The following is a 19,867-nucleotide window of genomic DNA, read 5'->3' as shown; positions in this document are numbered from 1 at the left end:
GGAATCAGCCAATCGCGTTGCGAGTCGTGGTGCCGTTGCAGTAACTTCAGCGCTGTCACAGCGTTCAGAAAAACGGAAAAACCGATCAGCTGTTCTGCGGTTGATGTAACTTTGGGACAGAAAGCTGTAGCGGGTGAGTTAAAAACAGCAGTTTTCTTAATGTTTTACTTTATCTTATAGCTGTTTAGATATGTTAGAGAATCGTTCTTTTGACGTTTTGTTGCATGTATGATGGATGAGGATAATGTTAAATAGGTAAACGTAACTCAGTTTCCAGATCATAAATCAAAAACAAATAAATAGGAAATATGTTTTATTTAGGAAAATTAAGCTCTTTTTCGTGACATTATTTTCATGATAATTAACCATCTTACGTTGCATGTTTTGTATCTATATATATATATATATATATATATATTATATATATATATATATATATATAATATATCTCAAGTAGTGCAGTTGTATCTGTATCATGACTAGTATTTAACCCAGCTATGTAAATAAAATGTTTATATGAAATTAGGACTAAGCAATATTATTTATAGTTGACAGCTATTCAGAATATATCTGCATATAACTCAAAGCAAATTTTAGGGTTATTTGTGGCACATTTCCACCTATTCTCATTACAGTGAAGCAAATAATAATAAATTAGAATGATTTAGTATTTCTACATTATGGTACAATTTATTGTACTGTCTTAAATTTGTGCTGATTAAAAAAAAAAAAAATTCTTGTGAATTGTCTCATGACACAAAACCAAAAATGATCTGTGATCTCGCCCCTTTGTATTTGTTAACAGGTCTGATCACAGACATGGCAACAGCTCAGTCAGTGTTTACCGTGGTTGTGAGCATTCTTTTCATCACAGAGCTGATTCTGGCCGAGAAAGACTACTACGAGATCCTGGGTGTTCCCAAAGATGCATCTGACCGGCAGATCAAAAAAGCTTTCCATAAGTTAGCCATGAGGTATCACCCTGATAAAAACAAAAGCCCTGACGCAGAGGCAAAGTTCAGAGAGATCGCAGAGGGTGAGTCAGCACACCTATTCAAAACGACACGGGACAAACCTTTCTCACATTTTACGTGTTGATCAGTTGTTAAAGCTAGATATTTTTCATTCCCAGCATATGAAACATTATCAGATGACAATCGGAGAAAGGAGTACGATCAGATGAGGAGCAGTCCGTTCTCCAGAGAGAGTCCAAGAGGAGGCGGTGACCACTTCCGTCAACATTTTAGCTTCAACTTCGATGATATATTCAGAGACTCTGACATGTTTGGAAACAATCCTCATTTGCATAATAAAAGACATTTCAACAGCCACTTTCAGGCCCACGAAGAAGCACGTAACAGGCACAGGAGGCACTTCCAGCACTCTTTCAGTGGTGGAATATTTGATGATATGTTTGAGGATATGGAGAGGATGTTCTCCTTTAATGGACACCAGACTCAGACTAAGAGCAGGCTTCACAGTTCCAGCAGGCAGCACTGTAGGACTGTCACACAGCGAAGGGGCAACATGGTTACAACATACACCGACTGCTCTTGAGTTAACGTGCACATGGGAATGTCTTTTGGTTGTGTTGACTGAAACTGTAATTCATTTTGTTGTGCTTTTTTGTGTTTTGGACCAGTTCTGATGACCTCTATAAAACTATCTGCAAGAATCACACATTTTTTGGGCATAACATCCTCAGTTTAGAAATCCTAAGTCTGACTTTATACAAAATTCACCATCCACAACATATTAATAATGTTATCAAAAGTTAACATTAACACTTATTCACTGTGAACACGATGACCTCATATGGCAAAAAAAAAATATATATTTTTAGACACTTTTAAATATATAAAAATGGCCAAAATTAAGATGTTAAAATATTTACATAAACATATTTTTCATGTTATAGTTAGTTATTTCATCATATATTTTTGACCATTTTATATAATTTGAGTCTAAATTTATTTACTTGTATTGTTAAAAAAGGAGACATTTTGCATTTACTCAAAATGCATTTTAAAATTAGAAATGTATTTTCTTGCCCCTTGAAGTACACTTTGTACTACAGTTTGGCATTTTAAGCTTTGAATTAATTTGAAAAACATACTTCCTTATTCCTGTAAATTTGGCCAGAAAAAAAAAAAGAATATATAGACAATATAGGGAGGTTAAAACAGCACTTTATTTGTTGATTATTTATAATCTCTTATTAAGCTATCTTTCATTTGTCATGAAGTCAAGATTTAGGGTCCTTAAAAGCATATTTAGTTTTTAGGGTAAAAGTGCTTCCACATTTGTTTACATCCGATGCCTTTAAAACATACAACTGCAATTATCATAAAGTGCTGCCGCAAGGCTCATTTGTGATTCCAGCCTGTTTTAGGTTATTTTGAACCTGTTTGACACATAGGCCTACACGAAATCGCTAGAAGACATTCAGAGTGGTTTAGAAGTTAAGTAAGGCTAAATGTTTGGTTTGCTTGATGTTGCACAATGTCAAAAAAGATTGAAACTGGTTTAATTGCATTTTTTGTTTGCAGTCATGTCCTTAGCAAGCATTTGACAATTTGTATATCTTCCATCTCGACTAACATTATACCAAAGCAAGTGGCTCTTTCGAAGGGGAAGTCCCTTGCATGTGCAATAATGATCAAGATCTGCTTGCTGTTGGGGGATACTGTTAACTGTAGGGCTTACCTGAAAAAAAAAAAATGTTGCATATGATCAAATGAAGTGCCGTGCTAAAAACAGTTACTGTTTTGTTGCAGTTTTGGTATCATGTTAAATTTCCATGTGAATGGAATGCTTCTGAGCAAGTACCTGAGGCACTTACACAAAAAGCAATGTATAATCATTCAGTTTCATCTAAATAACTATTGAAATATATATATATATATATATATATATATATATATATATATATATATATATACATATATATTGTACACTCCCTGTGGTTCTGTAAATATGAATATATGTATTTGGCTCTCCAAAGATTTGATCTATAGCAAGACACTTCTGTCAGTTAGTTTACTCTGAATACTTTTATTGCTGTGCCAATAAACAATTACCTCATGTTAAAGCTTTGTGTACTGTCACAATGAAAAGCAATATTAATAACTACATACTGCTTATATTTTTGCTAGTGTTAAGCTTAATGGAAAGCTAAGAGTGTTCATGTTTCTGCATTGTGTTAAAACTGGTTTTAGTTTGAATGTAATGCTCATGTAATATATAAAATATAAGCAAGCACATGCTTGGGAATGAAAAACATGGAATGGAACAGTTGATTCCATTATAAACTAATATTGACATCAGCACTCTTAAAAAATAATGGTTCCTAAAGGCTTTTTTCACTGTGATGCTGCAGAAGGACCATTTTGGGCTCATCAACCTGAAGATGGTACATATTTAATAACACTTACAGATTTTGTTGTAACACACAGATTATTATAGCTTTTTTACACTTGTGACCCCTCAACACCTCCATAAGGCAGTATATGTTGGTAGGAAAGCATGAAATTAAACGTTTGCTTCTAAGATGCCTATCTAAATGGAACTGGAAAAATCCATGGAGGAAAAAAAATATTGTCAGACAACTGGGTGTGTTCCAGTTATGGAATTATGATGGAAAAATCTTATCAGACTATCATGTGCAAACATTTTAAAATACAGTGTATTACATTTGTTTTACAATTTGGTTTAAAAGTAAATAAATAAGCAAGCAAGCTGCTCTTGAGACTTCAGTGAATATAACAATTAAACAAACAAACAAATAAATGAATGTTTAGCTTAAGATTGAAAGGAATAAGTATACAAATAAGTAAATGAATGAATGAATGTATTGAATTAGCTGCTGTTAAGGTTCAAAGTAATAAAACCTGTTTGCTTTTATAATTAAAACAAACAAACAAATAAATAAAAAATATTTTTGCTGCTCCTAAAGTTAAAAAGAATACTACTAATTAGCTTTTGTAATCAAAGCAATAAAAGACATAAAAGCACAACTCAGTTAAGGTTTGGGCCTGCTGTTAACCTTCTCTAATTGAATAGAAGACCACATATGGTTTGCCATAAATCTCTGCCATTAAATATACAAAGTTAACAAGCCAGGCCGGACAAGAACAATTACAACAGTATTGTTTTCTTACCCAGAATCAGTAAGCCATGTTAGAGGTCAACTGTATCAGGCAGCTTAAGTGATCTGTTTACCTGTGCAGGCACTTTGGGAACTTATTTTGATTGAGTGCCAGTAAATGAAGTTGAATAGGAGCTGTGTTGTGGTTATACTGCCCTTCCCTCATTGGGTTTGGTATTAATGGTCCTTTTGAATAGGGGTTGAAGAGAAGGGGAAGGAAAGCAGCTCTTTGTTTGAAAAGATAAAGCCCTTGCTACTGCTTCGCCAGAAAATGTAAATACTTTGGCAGGCGTGAAACGCATACATAAACCATTGGGAAAATGTACACAAACATTTAGAGAAAGATAGTAAGGAGTATAAGGATCCAAAACAAGGCTTATTTAAAGGCCATAGATTTTCATTTTAATATAACTTCAGATTTAATCATTCACTCATTATTTACATATTTTACTTTTTTTATTGTTAAGTGCTCAGTTATTATCTTTCTGTAAATTCAGATGTCAAACAGAAATGACTCACTGACACTATGTCACATTTCTACTGCTAAACAGGATTTTTAATGCTGAAGATTAAAGTGCAAATGTACCTTGTGAGTTTTCATACACTTCAAGCAGTTTCCCACCTTTTATCATCCACAGCAGACAGGAAACAATTCCAAGGTTTGCCACAGATGTTCCAGAACAGTTAAACCCTGTCAACAGAGGAAGAAAAAAAGTTTGAAAAAATGTAAACAGGTATGTACAGTGTACAAATGTAAGGTTATTGAGAAAATGTCCTAGCAATGAAACTAAACTTTGCATTAAATTCTACATAAAAAATTTTTTTACTGACCCAAAACTTTTGAGTGGTTGTGTGTGTGTATGTGTGTGTTTGAAGTTTCATTGATATGCTTGTGGTCATCAAGATTTCTTTTTTATTATTTTAAAGAAATTAATACCTTTATTCAGCAAGGGTGCATTAAATTGGTCAAAAGTGACAGTAAAGACATTTATTAAGTTACAAAAGATTTCTACTATTCATTTATCACATATACTATTCATCAAAGAAGAAAAAAAAAGTTTTGTGGATTTCATAAATAGGTTTATTATGCTATTCCCCCCTGCATATTAGTAGAACTTCTGATGGTAAAAGTTGTTTATAGATGTGCAAGATGTGACAGCTGTTTTCTTTAGTAGATGATTTATATATTTTTCATTTGAATTCATGGAAGTCTGACTATAATTAATACCGTTTGACTTAAACCATGTATTGTTGTAGGTCCTAATAAAGCTACCATTAAAAGTTACCCACTAAAGCCCATTGTTTCTGACATTTGGTGACTGACAAGTACATTATTTTCATTTTGGACATGCACATGTTCATACACTGCATGTACTGAAGAGACTATCTGGTTTTAGTGAGGTTTGGGGCACTATTTGGGGGTATTCATTATATAATCAAATGAAAGACATTTATCTTGACAACTTCAATTAATGTTAAGTGTACAGACACAGCAAATATAACAGCATATGATGATGTACAGTAAATGACAGGAGAAATCATTTGCCATTTTGCCAGTATAATTTATTAACTATTGTAAGAGAGAGTGGTTGTTGACACAGTTTGGGCCCATTCATTTCCACCCAAAAATGCACATTTCCAGCATATTGACTTTTTTGCTAGAACACAGCGGTAATCTCAGTCCACTGAAGTGCTGAGGTCTCATAAAATTGACCTGGTTCTTTTATCAGTAAACCTCTTTACTTTCATTCTTTGCACACCTGAAAGGGGAACTACGGGAGCCAGTCAGTTGATATTTAAAACTTGTGTCATGAGAAGGTGAAATGAATTAACTGCTGTTTTATGAACTTAGAACAATACATGGCAAAAAGGAATAAAATGCATTAAAATAGAACAGAATTTGAATGATTTGCCTTCAGCTTGACCGATAAACAAAGTTTGCACTCAAGATTTTCATTTTTCATGTCTTTCTTTGCCTGTTTAGCTTATCTATGCATGCGTCACTAATGTGTGTAGAACGGAAGAAAGAAATGATTATCTTTAACATGACGTGTGTTGCTTTTAGGCTTGTTTTGTAAGAAAAGAAAGTTTTGCAAATTCTTATACACACAGAATCTGGCTAAAATAAATAAAACAGTGTTGAATTGGTGTCATTTTTAATATAGGCATGAAAAGAACATAAAAATCCATATATAAAAAAAGTTTTCTCTCACACTTGTTTTCTTGAAGTGACCAACCTCAAATGCAATTTCCTAGCCATCTGCAGCTTTTCTCTTGTGATTATTAAAGCAGTTGTTGTTTGGTGCTTCTCAATACATTTTTACAAGACCAATAAACTAAAGTGCCGTTGACAGCTTCTGACCAGAAATGCAAATGTTTTCACAAAGGAGAAGGAATCCTGGATAAACTAATGCTTCTCTTTTCTCTCTTTCCTACAACCCCACCACTCCTTTATTTTATTTATTTAGTTGTTGGGGTTATGGAGATTATAGAACAGAGGGACTACGAGTCCTACCTGGTCTTCATTTCCAAAAAGAGAAGTAGAGTATCATTGACTGCTCCATGTCATGTGGACGTGACACATTTAAATGGACCCATGTATAAAACAGGCCACATTGCTTAGTTGGACAGTAAAACAGTAGTCCTTCCACAATATATCTGTCCACATATAATCACTGAGACATAGAGGACATTTCCAGTTGAACACAGTTGAGCTCTACATAGATGCAGAGTTAGGTTTTCCAAGCCAGAATGGTGAGTTTTTTGACTCAAGCATGTATCAGTCTTCTTATACACAGTTTTATGTAATATTATTTGCTTGATTATTTGAAACTTGATGAACCATTCACTGTTTTAAAAACGTATATTGTATTCTATTCTATTCTATTCTATTCTATTCTATTCTATTCTATTCTATTGTTTTATTATTATTTAATATTTTATGTGTTTTATTTAATTCTATATTTATTAGAGACCACAGGCAAATATTTAATAAGCACATTCTGCATTAATAAGATTTTGATGAGAAACAAGACAGAAACCTCATACAGTCATTATATCACAAACACGTTTAAAATTCTGAATTATGTTTTTTTTTTTTTTTACAGGGATCTCTTGAAAATGACATCAATCAAGATTTTCAGGATGCCATAGATGTAATTCAGCATCACTCTCAGATACGGCCTTATGACACAGGTATATATCATAAAGTATTATATACCATAAAACATAACTAATAAAAATGTAGTAAAAATATTATTCATTATTATTATTATTATTATTATTCCCTTCTAATTGACTCTGTCAGAAAATAAATACTATGAGAATTTGGAAAGTCAACAGTCCTCTGTGAGACACGCCATCTCATACTATCAGTTCACACCTCATTTTGAGCCTCCAGGACCGATGTACGACTGGAATGAATCCTCAGTAGGTTTACAACTCATTTTTATTTGTCACTGTTAGATTGCAATACTTTTACTCATGTTTTGGGACTAGCTAAGCTTCTCTCTGTATCTGCAGTCATGGTCTCACATTGTACCAGATGTTTCTCTGGGGCCATTGTGTTCTGCTGAGCCTTCAGCGTTTTTTTCAAATTTACCACAGCGCCATGGAAAAGGTACGACATTATTAGTTTTCTGTATGTTTGAGAATGTAATAATTCAATATGTGGGAAAGTATGTGCTTTTGTTAAAAGGTGGTTTCAGATTTTTCTCTCTAATTCCATATAGCAATAACAGTAAAATCACTTAAGTGCAAGTTTTCAGAAATAATAACCTGATTAATAAAAGCAGACTCATGCATGTCCTAAAACTGACTGTACAGCATTTTCATGGTTCAAAATGTTCATTAAAGTGGAGTTTTTCATAATACAGAAGTGCTGAATGCATTGTGTATTCCTCTTCCTCATTAGGTCGTAAGAAGTTACGCTTATATGAATATCTGCATGAGGCCCTTCACGACGACAACATGGGAGACTCCATCCAGTGGATGGACCGAGGGAGCGGCATCTTCCATTTCATCTCAAAAAATAAAGAGAAACTGGCTGAATGCTGGGGTCAGCGCAAGGGCAACCGCAAGACCATGACCTACCAGAAAATGGCACGCGCTCTCCGCAACTACAGCCGCACGGGTGAGATTGTGAAAGTGCGTCGCAAGCTCACCTATCAGTTCAATCCAGCTATACTGCAGCGATTAAGCTCACTGTCAGGCTACAGCTCAGGCCCTTCTTCCAGAGACATGGCCCTTCAAATGCAAGGCTCTGCTGAGCACGTCTACTACAGCTCTCCTCTACAGGACTGTCATTACTGGTGCGGCCAATACTCTCACCAGTGCGAGTACGATCTTGCTACTGTACTGACAATGCATGAGGACCCCAAAATAGGTGTTTCAGCTCAGTGAACTGGCAAAAGAGCCAATCCCTGTCATTCCATGAATTATAAATGTTCTCTCTTTCACAAGGGAGATTCTTTGAAATAAACCTTGATATAGTAAAAATGTACAAAAATGCCTACAGTGCATTAGAAACAAGTGGATGCATTTAAACAGGATGTTATACTGCTCAAAAGCTTGAAATCACTATGATTTTTATTTTATTTATTTTTTATCAGCAAGGATCCATTTAAATTGATCAAAAGTGACAGTAAAGACATGTTACACAATATTCTATATCAAATAAATCGTTTTTTTTTTTTAAATATCACATAATCCATAATATATTTATATTTTTTTAAATAATATCATTAAAACCGAAAAACAGTTCTTTTAAATTGTAATAATATTTTACAATATTACTTTTTTCTTTTCTTTTGATCAAATAAATGAAACCTTGATAATAACTTAAAAGAATCATTAAAAAATTGGACCCCTAACTTTTGAACCACAGTGTATATGTACAGTGGCCTTAAATAGTATTTGGCCACTCAAAATGTATGAATATCTTTGTATTATGTAAAAAATATCAAACTAAATATCATTTCATATAAGGCATGACAGAGAGAGCACTTTTTTTAACATTTAACAAAAATGTTTTAAATAAAAAAAAAAATGGTTCGGTTAATGAATTTTTTGTTTTTTTGTTTTGTATTAAATTATGTAATTTCATCTAACATTAGTGTCTTAAAGTACCCACATACTTTTTGGGACCACTCTTTATTTGTATGTCTGTATATTTATATTCAACTTGTAACACAATATTTTTTTTTTTTAGAGCTCAAATAAAGTCTTGAAAATCCCAATGAATTTGTTTATTAAACTCTATTGTAAAACATGTGCGCTTGAAGCCGCTGTATAAACGTTTGAGCTGATTTCTTTGCAAATGGATTGGGCAAAGCTTATCTAATTTTACAGAGAGAAGATTGTTTGTGACTGCTTTATGTGTCATATTACATACCGATCTCAAATCACCTTCCTCTTTGTAAGATAGCAATCAAACACTAATGCAGTGCTGCTGTATAATTTTCATATTAACAATAAACACTGGTCTCATAAGAACTGAGCTCTTTCAAACCTTATGATTGAAATTTTAAACACTGCATTTCTCTTATCTATGTTGCCTTTCATATATATATATATATATATATAATATATATATGTATATATACTTTTTTTTTCAACATTTCAAAGTTCTTGACCATCTGAGCACAAATGAATGTGTTTATTTATGTGGAGCCTGCATGTCATTGTTAGGTGGCTGTGGTTGTTATCTCTAAGAGTGAAGAGGATGTGGTTACTGGTTCCATAAAGGTGGACGCTAGAGATGTGTGTTAGACCGAGATCAGGGTGTGTGTGTTTGGACCTACAGAAACTGTGGTTTTGGGTCAAAAAATGGCTGGTTATTTATGTTCGGTCGTAGATCATTTGAGAAAGGCCTGTTCACTCCCACAGCCCCTTGCTATTGATAAAAACAGGTCTGCAGCTTTTCGACGAGACATCGTTTTGTGTGTAAAACACACTAATAGTTACCAATCATTCCTTTCTTAAATTATTGGTTATTCATTATCATACAACGACACTTGAAACAGCAATACCTACAGTGAGGATCCCTCCATAACATGGTAAGAAATTGTATGTTTTATATGTAGTTTTTATTTTACAGTGGCCCAATAAGATATTTGGACAATTTAAAATGTATCAGTGTCATTATATTAGAGCAAACCAAATACTTTTTAAGTGGCCACTGTTGTGTAAGAGTTAAAAATAGTTATTTCTACTTCTACCAGAACAGTCCGCAGAAATATCAGACCGATTTGGAGGTGATTCTGGAATTTCTTGAGGAGCATTACAGACAGGAATCTCGAAGAAAAGCCCTATGGAACAGTAAGAAGGAAGCTTAAAAGGATAGAAAGTTCTGTCAATTATTTTTTGAATGATTTTTTTCTACTTCCAAATGTGCTAATTTACTAGCAATTTCTGAGTAAATCCTACACCATTTTTTCCCAATGCACCTTCGTGTCTTTTCAAAACTACATTGTATTGAATGTGCACTTGTATTGTAGTGTATACTTGTTCAAATCTTAAAAGAATATATACAAGTACACATATTTTGGTGTGTTGACTAACATACTAAAGTAAAGTACTTGATAGATTTTTTTTTACTGCAGTGTGTTATTCGATATTAATACATTATTTGCTGATATAATACATTTCATATATTTTAAATGTATTTGATTGCAACTTCCTCATTACAAATGAGTAATTACAAATATATTTAAATACATGGCATACACGTTTCAATAGAAATGACATTAAACTATACTTTAGTTGATCATAAATGCACACTTTTAAGAAACCATAGAAGAACTTATGAAATTGTATTATAAATTAACATATAAAGATGTACATAAGTGGGAAAAAAATTGCATTTACAATTAATTAAAATTACAATACAGTTTAATGTAAATGCATTAAGTGTCTGAAAAAAAATTTTCAGCTCACACTTAAGTACTGTATATATTTCTTTAGTATATTATTATTAATCCGTACTTGCTAAAAACTCTTTTTGTAATGCATTGGAAGTGAGGGACCTCTCTGTCATGTCAACCAGTGAAGATGTGGACATTTCTGGAGAGAAGCTATCTGCCGCAGAACATTTCAGCAATGCATTAGAACAAGAAAAGTCCCAGCTGCAGCCTCCTGCACCTGCAGCTCAGCAGGTAAACCATTCAGTTCAACACTTTGTGTCATTTTTCACCCAATCTTTTCTATTTTAAAACCAAGTTCTTCTGTCAAATGAATAGGTCATGGGATCTCTGGCAAAAAGAAACGGATGTGACTCATATACGGACTGCAGGATAAATTGCAACAGCAATGCCATAATTGATCAGTCATTGGTCCTTCACAATGCACCCAACGGGCAAGTGTTAAATGCCCCAAACGGACCAGAGAGACCTTTAACTCTGAATACAACAGCTGAAAAATGTGCCGAATCATTGCCCAGCATTACACCTGCAGAAAAAGGTCAGTTCTGCTTTTGTGGTTTATTTTGATGCTATCTCGAAGGTGAGGAATAACCTAGAGGAACTGCAGCATGGGAGCGGCCTGTCCTACCCATAACTGCCAAATAGAATCTCAGTTCTCCCTCATTTTCTCTGGTCTTGTACACCATTGATGTTTTAGAGATGCTTATCTTAATTATGCCAATCATAACACAAGCAAGTTTTATGGGAAATAGTTTCCATATGCTTTTGCCCACCCCTTCACGCACAAACGCACACACATAAACACTGTTTGACCACAGTTGTCTGTATGATTGCAGGGAAAAAACTACGTCTTTTCCACTTCCTGTTCGAGATGCTGGAGGACCCAGGCATGGCCCACTGTGTGTCCTGGGTGTCGGCTTCAGTAGGTGTCTTCCGCTTTTCTGCCAGGCACAAGGAGCGTGTGGCAGAGCTATGGGGCCAAAGGAAGGGCAACCGAATGCCCATGACCTACCAGAAAATGTCCCGTGCCCTGCGAAATTACGCTCACTCTGGGGAGATCATTAAAGTGAAAAAGAAACTGACTTATCAGTTTAGTGTTGCTACCCTCTCTACTTTACAGAGCCAACATGGTATAAAGAAAGCAGCATGTGGATTGAAATGAAAGCTCAGTGATTGTCGCCAGTATGTTGGGGTCATTATTTGTTACTCTCATGATATCTTAGTTGCCTTGGTACCAGGAGGAGGGTAAAACTAGTTTCTATTTTTTCTTGCTCGATGAAGGTGATGAACTGTGGTGTTTTGTATAGCAGACTCTTATCGAAATGATTTACTTTTCACTGTTCTTAGCATAACTTGATGCATTTTTAAAAAAGTGTCTTTTGTAGCCATGTTTATAAATAAAACAAAATGTGTATGCTTGTCATATATAGTTAACCGTCTTCATTATAATTTTCATTTCAAGTTTCTGTATCAGTTTTTCAGCTGGAACTTGAAAAGCGCTAAAACAAATAAAGACGGACTAAATATCTCCTTCCTGCACTGCTCATTAGTTCCCAGTAGGTGGCAAAGCTGCTACACGGTAGATTTTGATTGTTGTTCTCCACTACAGTTGTGCCTTTTTTTCTTGTGTGTTTTTTTTTTTTTTGTTTTTTTCTTTTTGTTTCTGGACAGCAACTTTATTAATTATTATTAATGATTAATTATTAATCCTGGACAGTAATTTACTTAATGGCTAAATAGCAAAAGGCTAAATAGGCAAAATGTCTATTTAGCTTTAATTTCCATTTATTTTAGTTTTAGTTTGATTAATTTTAGTTACGTCAACTTGTTTTATTTCAGTTCGTTGCCAATGCAAAATTTTTGTCTTTTTTATCTAATATTTATATTTTCTGCTCTATTTCTATTTTAACGAAAATTATTTTTAATAGTTAATTTTAGTTTTGTACTCACAAAAAGTATTTGGACACCCTGGGTAACAGTTAAAAATGTATGAATGTCAATGCATGACAAAATCTCAAACCAAGTGGCACCTGCAAAGAAACTGTGCTTTTCTCAGAAATAGCTTCACTTTTCTAATTCATTTTTTTTTGCAATTAGCTAATTTTTAGTGAATGAATGAAGCCAAACATTTTGAGCATACACTTTGAGAATGATCTATTATTTTAGCATTTAAAACCCAACAATCCTCTTTTTAGTGAAATGCTAAATGTGCTTCTGCTGTCTATCTTTACAATAAATGCCACCAGATTTTGTTACATGCTGCAATAAAATGCATAGATTTTTAAGCATGTGGCTTAAGTGTTCAAATGGTTTTTGGAGCCACTGTAAGCAGCTGTTGAGGTCGATCTCTTCACTGGCATCATTGTGGATACTGAAGTTGGACTTAACACTCTACTAAAAGACAGATTTTTGGTTTGGTCTGTCTGACTGACTGACTGACTGACTGGCCACAGGGTCCTCCTCACACATGGTAATGTGCAATTTAGAGACTGTTTCTGAATCTATTTCTGCAGCGAGTATTCCTTGCTTCCATACTAGATCACTACATCTAAAGCACTGCCTGCTCCAAAGGGAGAAGCTCCATTCTACTAAATGCACTGAATCTTAATAAAGATGTTGAAATTCTGAGGGGATATCCTGTTCTTCTTTGTTTAGGTTCTCGTGTGTGTCTATGTGTTTGTGCATTAGTGCAGGCAGGTGCCACTCTGACTTTCTAGCCTGAGCTTTTTATGGTGACTGTGAGAGCTGAATCCTCATGGGGATTTAACCACCAGTCTGGTCCAAATGGTTTTGTGTGTACTTTGTGGAAGGCCCACATGATACTTTCCCTGCAACCTGCCTTTAAGAGCTGTACGCACAGGGTTATAAATGGGCTCCTCGTTGGAGAGTCCACAACCAATAAAGGCCAAAAATCATGCTTGAAGTGATAGTTCACAGAAAAAAGAACATTCTGTCATTATTTACTCACCCCTTAAGCTGTTCCATGAGTTTCTGCCAAACAGCTGACGGTAGCCATTAACTTCTATAGTATGGGAGTCAATGGCTATCGTCGACTGTTTTGGTTACCAACATTCTTGAAAAATATCTTCTTTTATGTTCAACAGGAGAAAGAAACTCATACAGATCAAAATCTACTTACATCACACACTACCAACTAAAAAAGCCATTTTTCAAATTAATGTTGTTAATGGGACCACATACTTATGGGTGTGACATGCTTTTTGAAAAAAATCCCATTGTAAACATGGATTCCTACTGATTGAATGACTGCTGACTAATTCCTATCAAAGTCTTTCAGAATAACAACAGCATGAAATTACAAAAAAAAAAGAGTCCTGGCTTAATACATAATATGTTACAGGCTCAGCAGAACCATCTAATATTACTTATCATCATTCATATAACCCTCTGAGAAGCTGACATTTTATTTTTTCCATCTTTGCCATAATCATGTCTACATTTCAACTTTTCACAGACAGTGGGTCAACTGTCAAGTGTTGTAACCACTAAGTACAAATATATTTTTATTACACCTATGTACAGATGTTTAATATTAATGTTTAACTTTTACTTTTTAATGTAAAATTTAAATATTTTACAAGGTAAATGTATTTTTTATGAAATATTATTGATAATTAATAACATAATTTTCTTATGAGAAGTCGTATCACATCTTTCATTTTACAACCTAAAGTAAACTTTGGCATGTCAAGACGCAGAGCCTGATTTATAATGAGAATTAAAGCATTAACAAGATTATTAGAGTCTTGACAATGGCAAACAATCCCACAGTTCCAATGTCTTTCCGTGCTAGTTATGTCAAATGTCAGAGTTTGACATTGCCAGGCTGGCATTCTAATTACAGAGTATAAAAGCGTTGCTCAGCATCTTAACAGAGTTTATAGTCCCGGTTGTTCAGATCACACCGCCCCTGGCACTTATCCACATGATGACATCAAAATGATCTCTGGCACTTGCCTGAAAGGTGAAGTGAATGTTTCCTTTTTTTTTCTCACTAAGCCCTAAATATCACCCAGAGGCCTTCTAGTAAAGGGTGGAGCTTAGACACTGGGAACCCCTGGATGACAACATCTCCTACTAATATCGATTTCATGCACCCAGTGAATGCTCTTGACATGGGCCTTGTGAAGTAAATTGTAGTAAATTGTAGTTACTAGTATAGTAAATTGGTTACAATGTCCCATCATCCACTGGCAGGGTCGTATATTCATTACAAACAACTCATTGGCAGGATTAAAGACCAAGTATTAAAGCGCAGTTTGCATATGTACATATATTTGCACATAAATTGATAGATATGTATTAAGTAAGGTAAATAGATAAATATGTAGTATATTATTTAAAATGTTTTTATGAAAAGTAGTTAAAAAATATATATTGTGTATTTTTTATTATTTAATTTAAATTATATTTTATGCATTTATTTTTATACACTATTTTATTACCTTTTATTATATATTATTATATTATATATTATAAATTATAGAAATATATATACATTTTTAATTATATAAATTTCTATACATTTTTGTGTTATTGCTTTATTATTATTATTTTTATTATTATTATTAGTTCATAATAATATTTTTTTTTTTTTTTTTTTTTTTATATTATTACATTTTTATGAATTATAAAATATAAAAAATAATTTTACACTTTATTTATACGTTTTAATATTTTATTATATTTTATAAATAATTTAATTATTATATTTTTATCAATTATGAAAGATAAGCACATTGCAAAAATGTATATTTTTACATTTCGATTGAAGGGTGGAGCATTCAGTATAAAAAATAACCTGCAGAAGGCTTTGTGAGATATTCAAAGCAATGCCCCACCTTGTCAACAGAAATACCTTCTTTTTTTCTGCAATGCAACATTATCCAAAGCCCCTCTCGCTGTCTGACTCCAGCTGGTGAGGAGACAGGGCACAGCGAGACAGGGCCACATCTAATCCCCAGGACTTTAGGAGAGAAGGGGAGGGAGGTGTTAGGGATGGTTTTGGGCTCTATTATCAAACAGAGAGAGGAGTGGCTAGGATGAGCGCTATATAAACCCCATTTATTCATTACCCGAGATCTGTTATGTTCTCCTTCATGTTCCTTCCTTGCCCTCATCTTCACTGACGTCCAAACTCTCTGGTGCAGCTTTCCTCACGTCTGTTTCTACACCCCTTGGCTAAAGGACACCCCCTGCCCCACTCATTGGGCAGCCCAGACTCACCACTGAATCCCTTCAACTGGTGCCTGGTCCAGCAGAGAACGGTTCAACATGCCTGAGCCCACAAAGAAAGGTGAGAACAAATTCTGTCCATCATTATGCCACAGATTACATAGTCTAATGGGCAATCTGTTGATCAAGGAACGAAAGGTAGGAGAAATGTTTTAGGGTGCCAAATCAAGATGTACAACAACTTTTATTAGTGATGCCACTTCAACATTACTAACAAACTTGCTAATAACTAATTAGCAGCCTGAACTGACTTTTCAATGTTCCGCGTAGGCAAACGTACACCACAATGCTGCATTAAAGAGAGAAATAAAAAAAAATCAGAAAATTGTGTATTCTGAGTTGCATGAGAATGAATAAACAGTGTACAGTCTATAAAGTACTGCAAAACATAACGTATAACATATAGCTCAAGGTGGTTTGCTAGAAGTAGAAGCAGGTGAAGAAGTTTTGCATCAAAAGGACAAAATGACTCAAGCAGACATAAAAAGCTCAGGGATGATCAGGAACTCTGGGAGCGACGTTTGGAATTCACATTGTGCTGGATGATGAGGTTATCCAAGCAACTTTATAAAAAGAAAGTATTGTCATGACCGTTGCTATGATGGAGTGCAGAGTCAGATGAGGTATACAGGATTCTGGGTATGGAATGGTGCTGACTTACCCGGCGCTGAGTTTCATAGAGCTCAGCTTTACTGTGTTGCCAGAGGCATTTCTGATAGATGATGCAATGCTGATGGCCCAGTGGGGATGCTACGTGCTCAAATAGACAAATATTTCAGGGGTGATGATATAAAGATCAGCTTCCACTGCCTAATGGATGGTGAAGTATGAGGATGCTGCACAGTGTGTGCTCTTGTACTTTGACCTTCATTGAATCATCATTACTATTATTAAATGGAAAAGTCTGGATAGTATAAGAAGGCAGATTTCTCAGATGCATGAGCACAACAGCTCTGAGAAATGCTATGAGATTTCATCATACGTGACAAGCACTTGTGACATTTAATTTTTTTTTTTTTTTTTTTGGTCAGGCTGTGGCTTTCCTTTGAGGATGACTCATATTTTAATATCACTAAACATATCCAATCTGGATGGGATCTGTCCACCTCTGGACAATGAATGATTATGAAGCAGAATTTGGGAGATTGATGTTATGGAAGCTATTTTGATGATGCTCATAAACATTGGTAATAAAAAGGCAGGCGGCCTGATCCATGAATTTTTTGTGGGTTTCAATAAAAAGACTTTGGAGAAGATGCTAATGGTGACTGAAATCATCGCTCCATCAAGAAAACATACATAAAAATATTTTATTAAGCAGTATTTATGTCTTATTTTCATCTAAAAATCCTTAAAGGGTTAGTTCACCTAAAAAGAATAATTCTGTCATCATTTACTCACTCTCATGTCATTTGCAAATCCGTATTAAATAAAATCCGTCTTTTTTTTTTTCTGCAGAACACAAGAGAAGAAATTTGAGGAATATTGGTAACCAAACAGTTCTGGTACACTGTACGGACAAATACAGTAAATAAATACTCAAAATATCTTCTTTTATGTTACAGAATTTTCATTTTAGGTGAAATACCACTTATAAGAAAATTAAAAATTACCTGAAAACAAAACTGGATAAGGTTGTTTTTAGAGACTATATTTTTAATTAATGCATTTTTCTTTTATTTTTCAAATTTTAAGCATAAATCTAATAAAATTCACAAAGATTGATGTTTAAAAATTACAACAATTAGCCAATATGGTGAGAAAAAAAAAAAATTTCTTAAAAATATATTCTCTGAAAACAAACCATAATATCGAAAATATTGATGTCGAAATGTTTTTTTCTTGATATTTTTATCAGAAAACAAGACCAAAATTGTGATTAAGAAAATGATTTTGCAGTGCAACTGTCCTTTTTTTAGTAACAAAAAAAATGAGGCTTCTAATTGGTTGCTGTGAAAGATAAAAATACAGTTTGAGATAATGTGCCCACTGTATTATATTTAATTACAATGGATTCCATTTACAGTAGATGCCTTCCACAAATAACCTCAAGAGACAGAGTATTAGACTTTGAGACCATGCCTGTTTGAAAAAAGAAGAAGAAAAAAAAAGATTAGATGTTCTCATTAATTTGAGGGAACAGCTGATGGGGGGAGGGGCAGTTGGGGTTGCTGTGGAGTGTTGTCTCCAGGCTTTAAAAGGCTGGATGAGGGATGAACGTGGCTGGAACCCCAGGGAACCGGATTCCAGACCCTTGGAATAGTTCAGAATGAGCAGACTTTTAATCCCCATTGCTCTCTCGCTCTTCTCTGTGTTTACTCCTATCTTTCACCCAGTGACTTTATGTCTCTATCATGCTGAGAATCCTGAGCTCTTGTTTGCCTGAACTTTGATCTCTATGATAAATAATATCAAAGGATGGAGGTTATGACCTAAATCCACACAGACCAACATCACAAATAGCATCCCACAGGAAAACCACAATGGAAGGAAACACTACAAACATTTGGTATTTCAAGTCAGTGAAAGTTTATCTCTGGAGCCGTACCAGGATAATTTGCTGGTCTTTGACTACTGACTTACAGATAAGGTCAAAGGTGAAAGAATCCCCATGTCAAAACCACCCTACATTACCAGGGGTTGTGTTTATCCAGGGCCCAAAATTAACTTTTCACCAACTAATGGTGTGTGAATTAAGCGAATTTAGCTCCATTCACACACCATTATATATAAATATATAAACATTTCTTTTTAGTCATGAATTATGCATTCTTTTATATTAAAATCTAGTTAGATTTTAATATAACTTCGATTTTGTGTGTGTGTGTGATATATATAATATATATATATGTGTATATATATATATATATATATATATATATATATATATATACTGTATATATGTTTACACATGCACAAACACATATTTTAATCATTTATTTTTCTGTTTTTATTTCGGCAATTGTTTTGTTATTATAGTGCTTTTAATGTAAAAAAAAAATTCACTTATTAAATATTTCACTTGTTGCCATGATAGTTTGGAGGATTTAACATTATACGTATCCTACAAAACATGTTTCCCAATGTTTTATTTGTAGATAGTCTGTATGTCATTCGTTTTAATCATGCATATCAATTACTTTAACTATCATGTATTATGTTGCGATTCCTTATACAGTTACCTGCCAACTGGAAACTTTTTCTTGTGTGAGTTTTAATTTTGGACCCTGTGTATTTCACTCTCACTTTTTCTCAGTCAAAAAAGTCAAAGTGTTGCTCCTTTATGTCAGATCCACTCATAAATCAACTCATCAAAAATCTGTCATCTGCTCTCCGATGTCATTCCCTGCCCTTTTTTTTTTGTTTTTTTACAGTTTTACAGTTAAAAAAGACTGATTCTCAAACTAAAAGCTGTATCCATGCTTTCATACACTTTTTTTTTATGAATCTTTTTCAGTCTGTGCTGCAGTGCATTAGCTTGTCAGACAAAAAGCATGTAACTGAAAATGTTCTTTAATAAGTGGTTAAATTCTATCTACATTAC

At 34.1% G+C, this 19,867-nt stretch overlaps 4 protein-coding genes across 4 annotated transcripts in view; all 4 read left to right on the top strand.

Annotated features, from left to right (window-relative positions):
- On the top strand, nucleotides 1–3,091 carry LOC122139975 (dnaJ homolog subfamily B member 9-like). Its single transcript, XM_042740943.1, has 3 exons — nucleotides 1–133; nucleotides 806–1,036; nucleotides 1,133–3,091. The coding sequence occupies exons 2-3, from the start codon at nucleotides 820–822 to the stop codon at nucleotides 1,555–1,557; spliced, it is 642 nt and encodes a 213-aa protein (XP_042596877.1). The 5' UTR covers nucleotides 1–133; nucleotides 806–819; the 3' UTR covers nucleotides 1,558–3,091.
- Nucleotides 3,092–6,769: 3,678 nt separating this feature from the next.
- LOC109052703 (transcription factor Spi-C-like) lies at nucleotides 6,770–8,730 on the top strand. Its single transcript, XM_042740901.1, has 5 exons — nucleotides 6,770–6,901; nucleotides 7,255–7,342; nucleotides 7,455–7,576; nucleotides 7,670–7,766; nucleotides 8,061–8,730. The coding sequence occupies exons 1-5, from the start codon at nucleotides 6,899–6,901 to the stop codon at nucleotides 8,546–8,548; spliced, it is 798 nt and encodes a 265-aa protein (XP_042596835.1). The 5' UTR covers nucleotides 6,770–6,898; the 3' UTR covers nucleotides 8,549–8,730.
- A 1,150-nt stretch (nucleotides 8,731–9,880) lies between these two features.
- On the top strand, nucleotides 9,881–12,621 carry LOC109052702. Its single transcript, XM_042740915.1, has 5 exons — nucleotides 9,881–10,203; nucleotides 10,369–10,465; nucleotides 11,165–11,301; nucleotides 11,386–11,605; nucleotides 11,904–12,621. The coding sequence occupies exons 1-5, from the start codon at nucleotides 10,201–10,203 to the stop codon at nucleotides 12,227–12,229; spliced, it is 783 nt and encodes a 260-aa protein (XP_042596849.1). The 5' UTR covers nucleotides 9,881–10,200; the 3' UTR covers nucleotides 12,230–12,621.
- A 3,542-nt stretch (nucleotides 12,622–16,163) lies between these two features.
- LOC122133976 (myosin-binding protein C, slow-type-like) overlaps nucleotides 16,164–19,867 on the top strand; it is a 34,211-nt gene continuing 30,507 nt past the window's right edge. The window contains exon 1 of the mRNA XM_042736536.1: nucleotides 16,164–16,384. Within this exon, the coding sequence (XP_042592470.1) occupies nucleotides 16,363–16,384 (22 nt within the window). The 5' untranslated portion in view covers nucleotides 16,164–16,362. The remainder of the gene's footprint in view (nucleotides 16,385–19,867) is intronic.

The sequence above is a fragment of the Cyprinus carpio genome, chromosome A4, assembly GCF_018340385.1.
Source record: "Cyprinus carpio isolate SPL01 chromosome A4, ASM1834038v1, whole genome shotgun sequence".
In the NCBI taxonomy this organism is placed as follows: domain Eukaryota; kingdom Metazoa; phylum Chordata; class Actinopteri; order Cypriniformes; family Cyprinidae; genus Cyprinus; species Cyprinus carpio.
The sequence above is the reverse complement of the archived record's forward strand: the minus strand, read 5'-3'. Positions and strand labels throughout refer to the sequence as shown.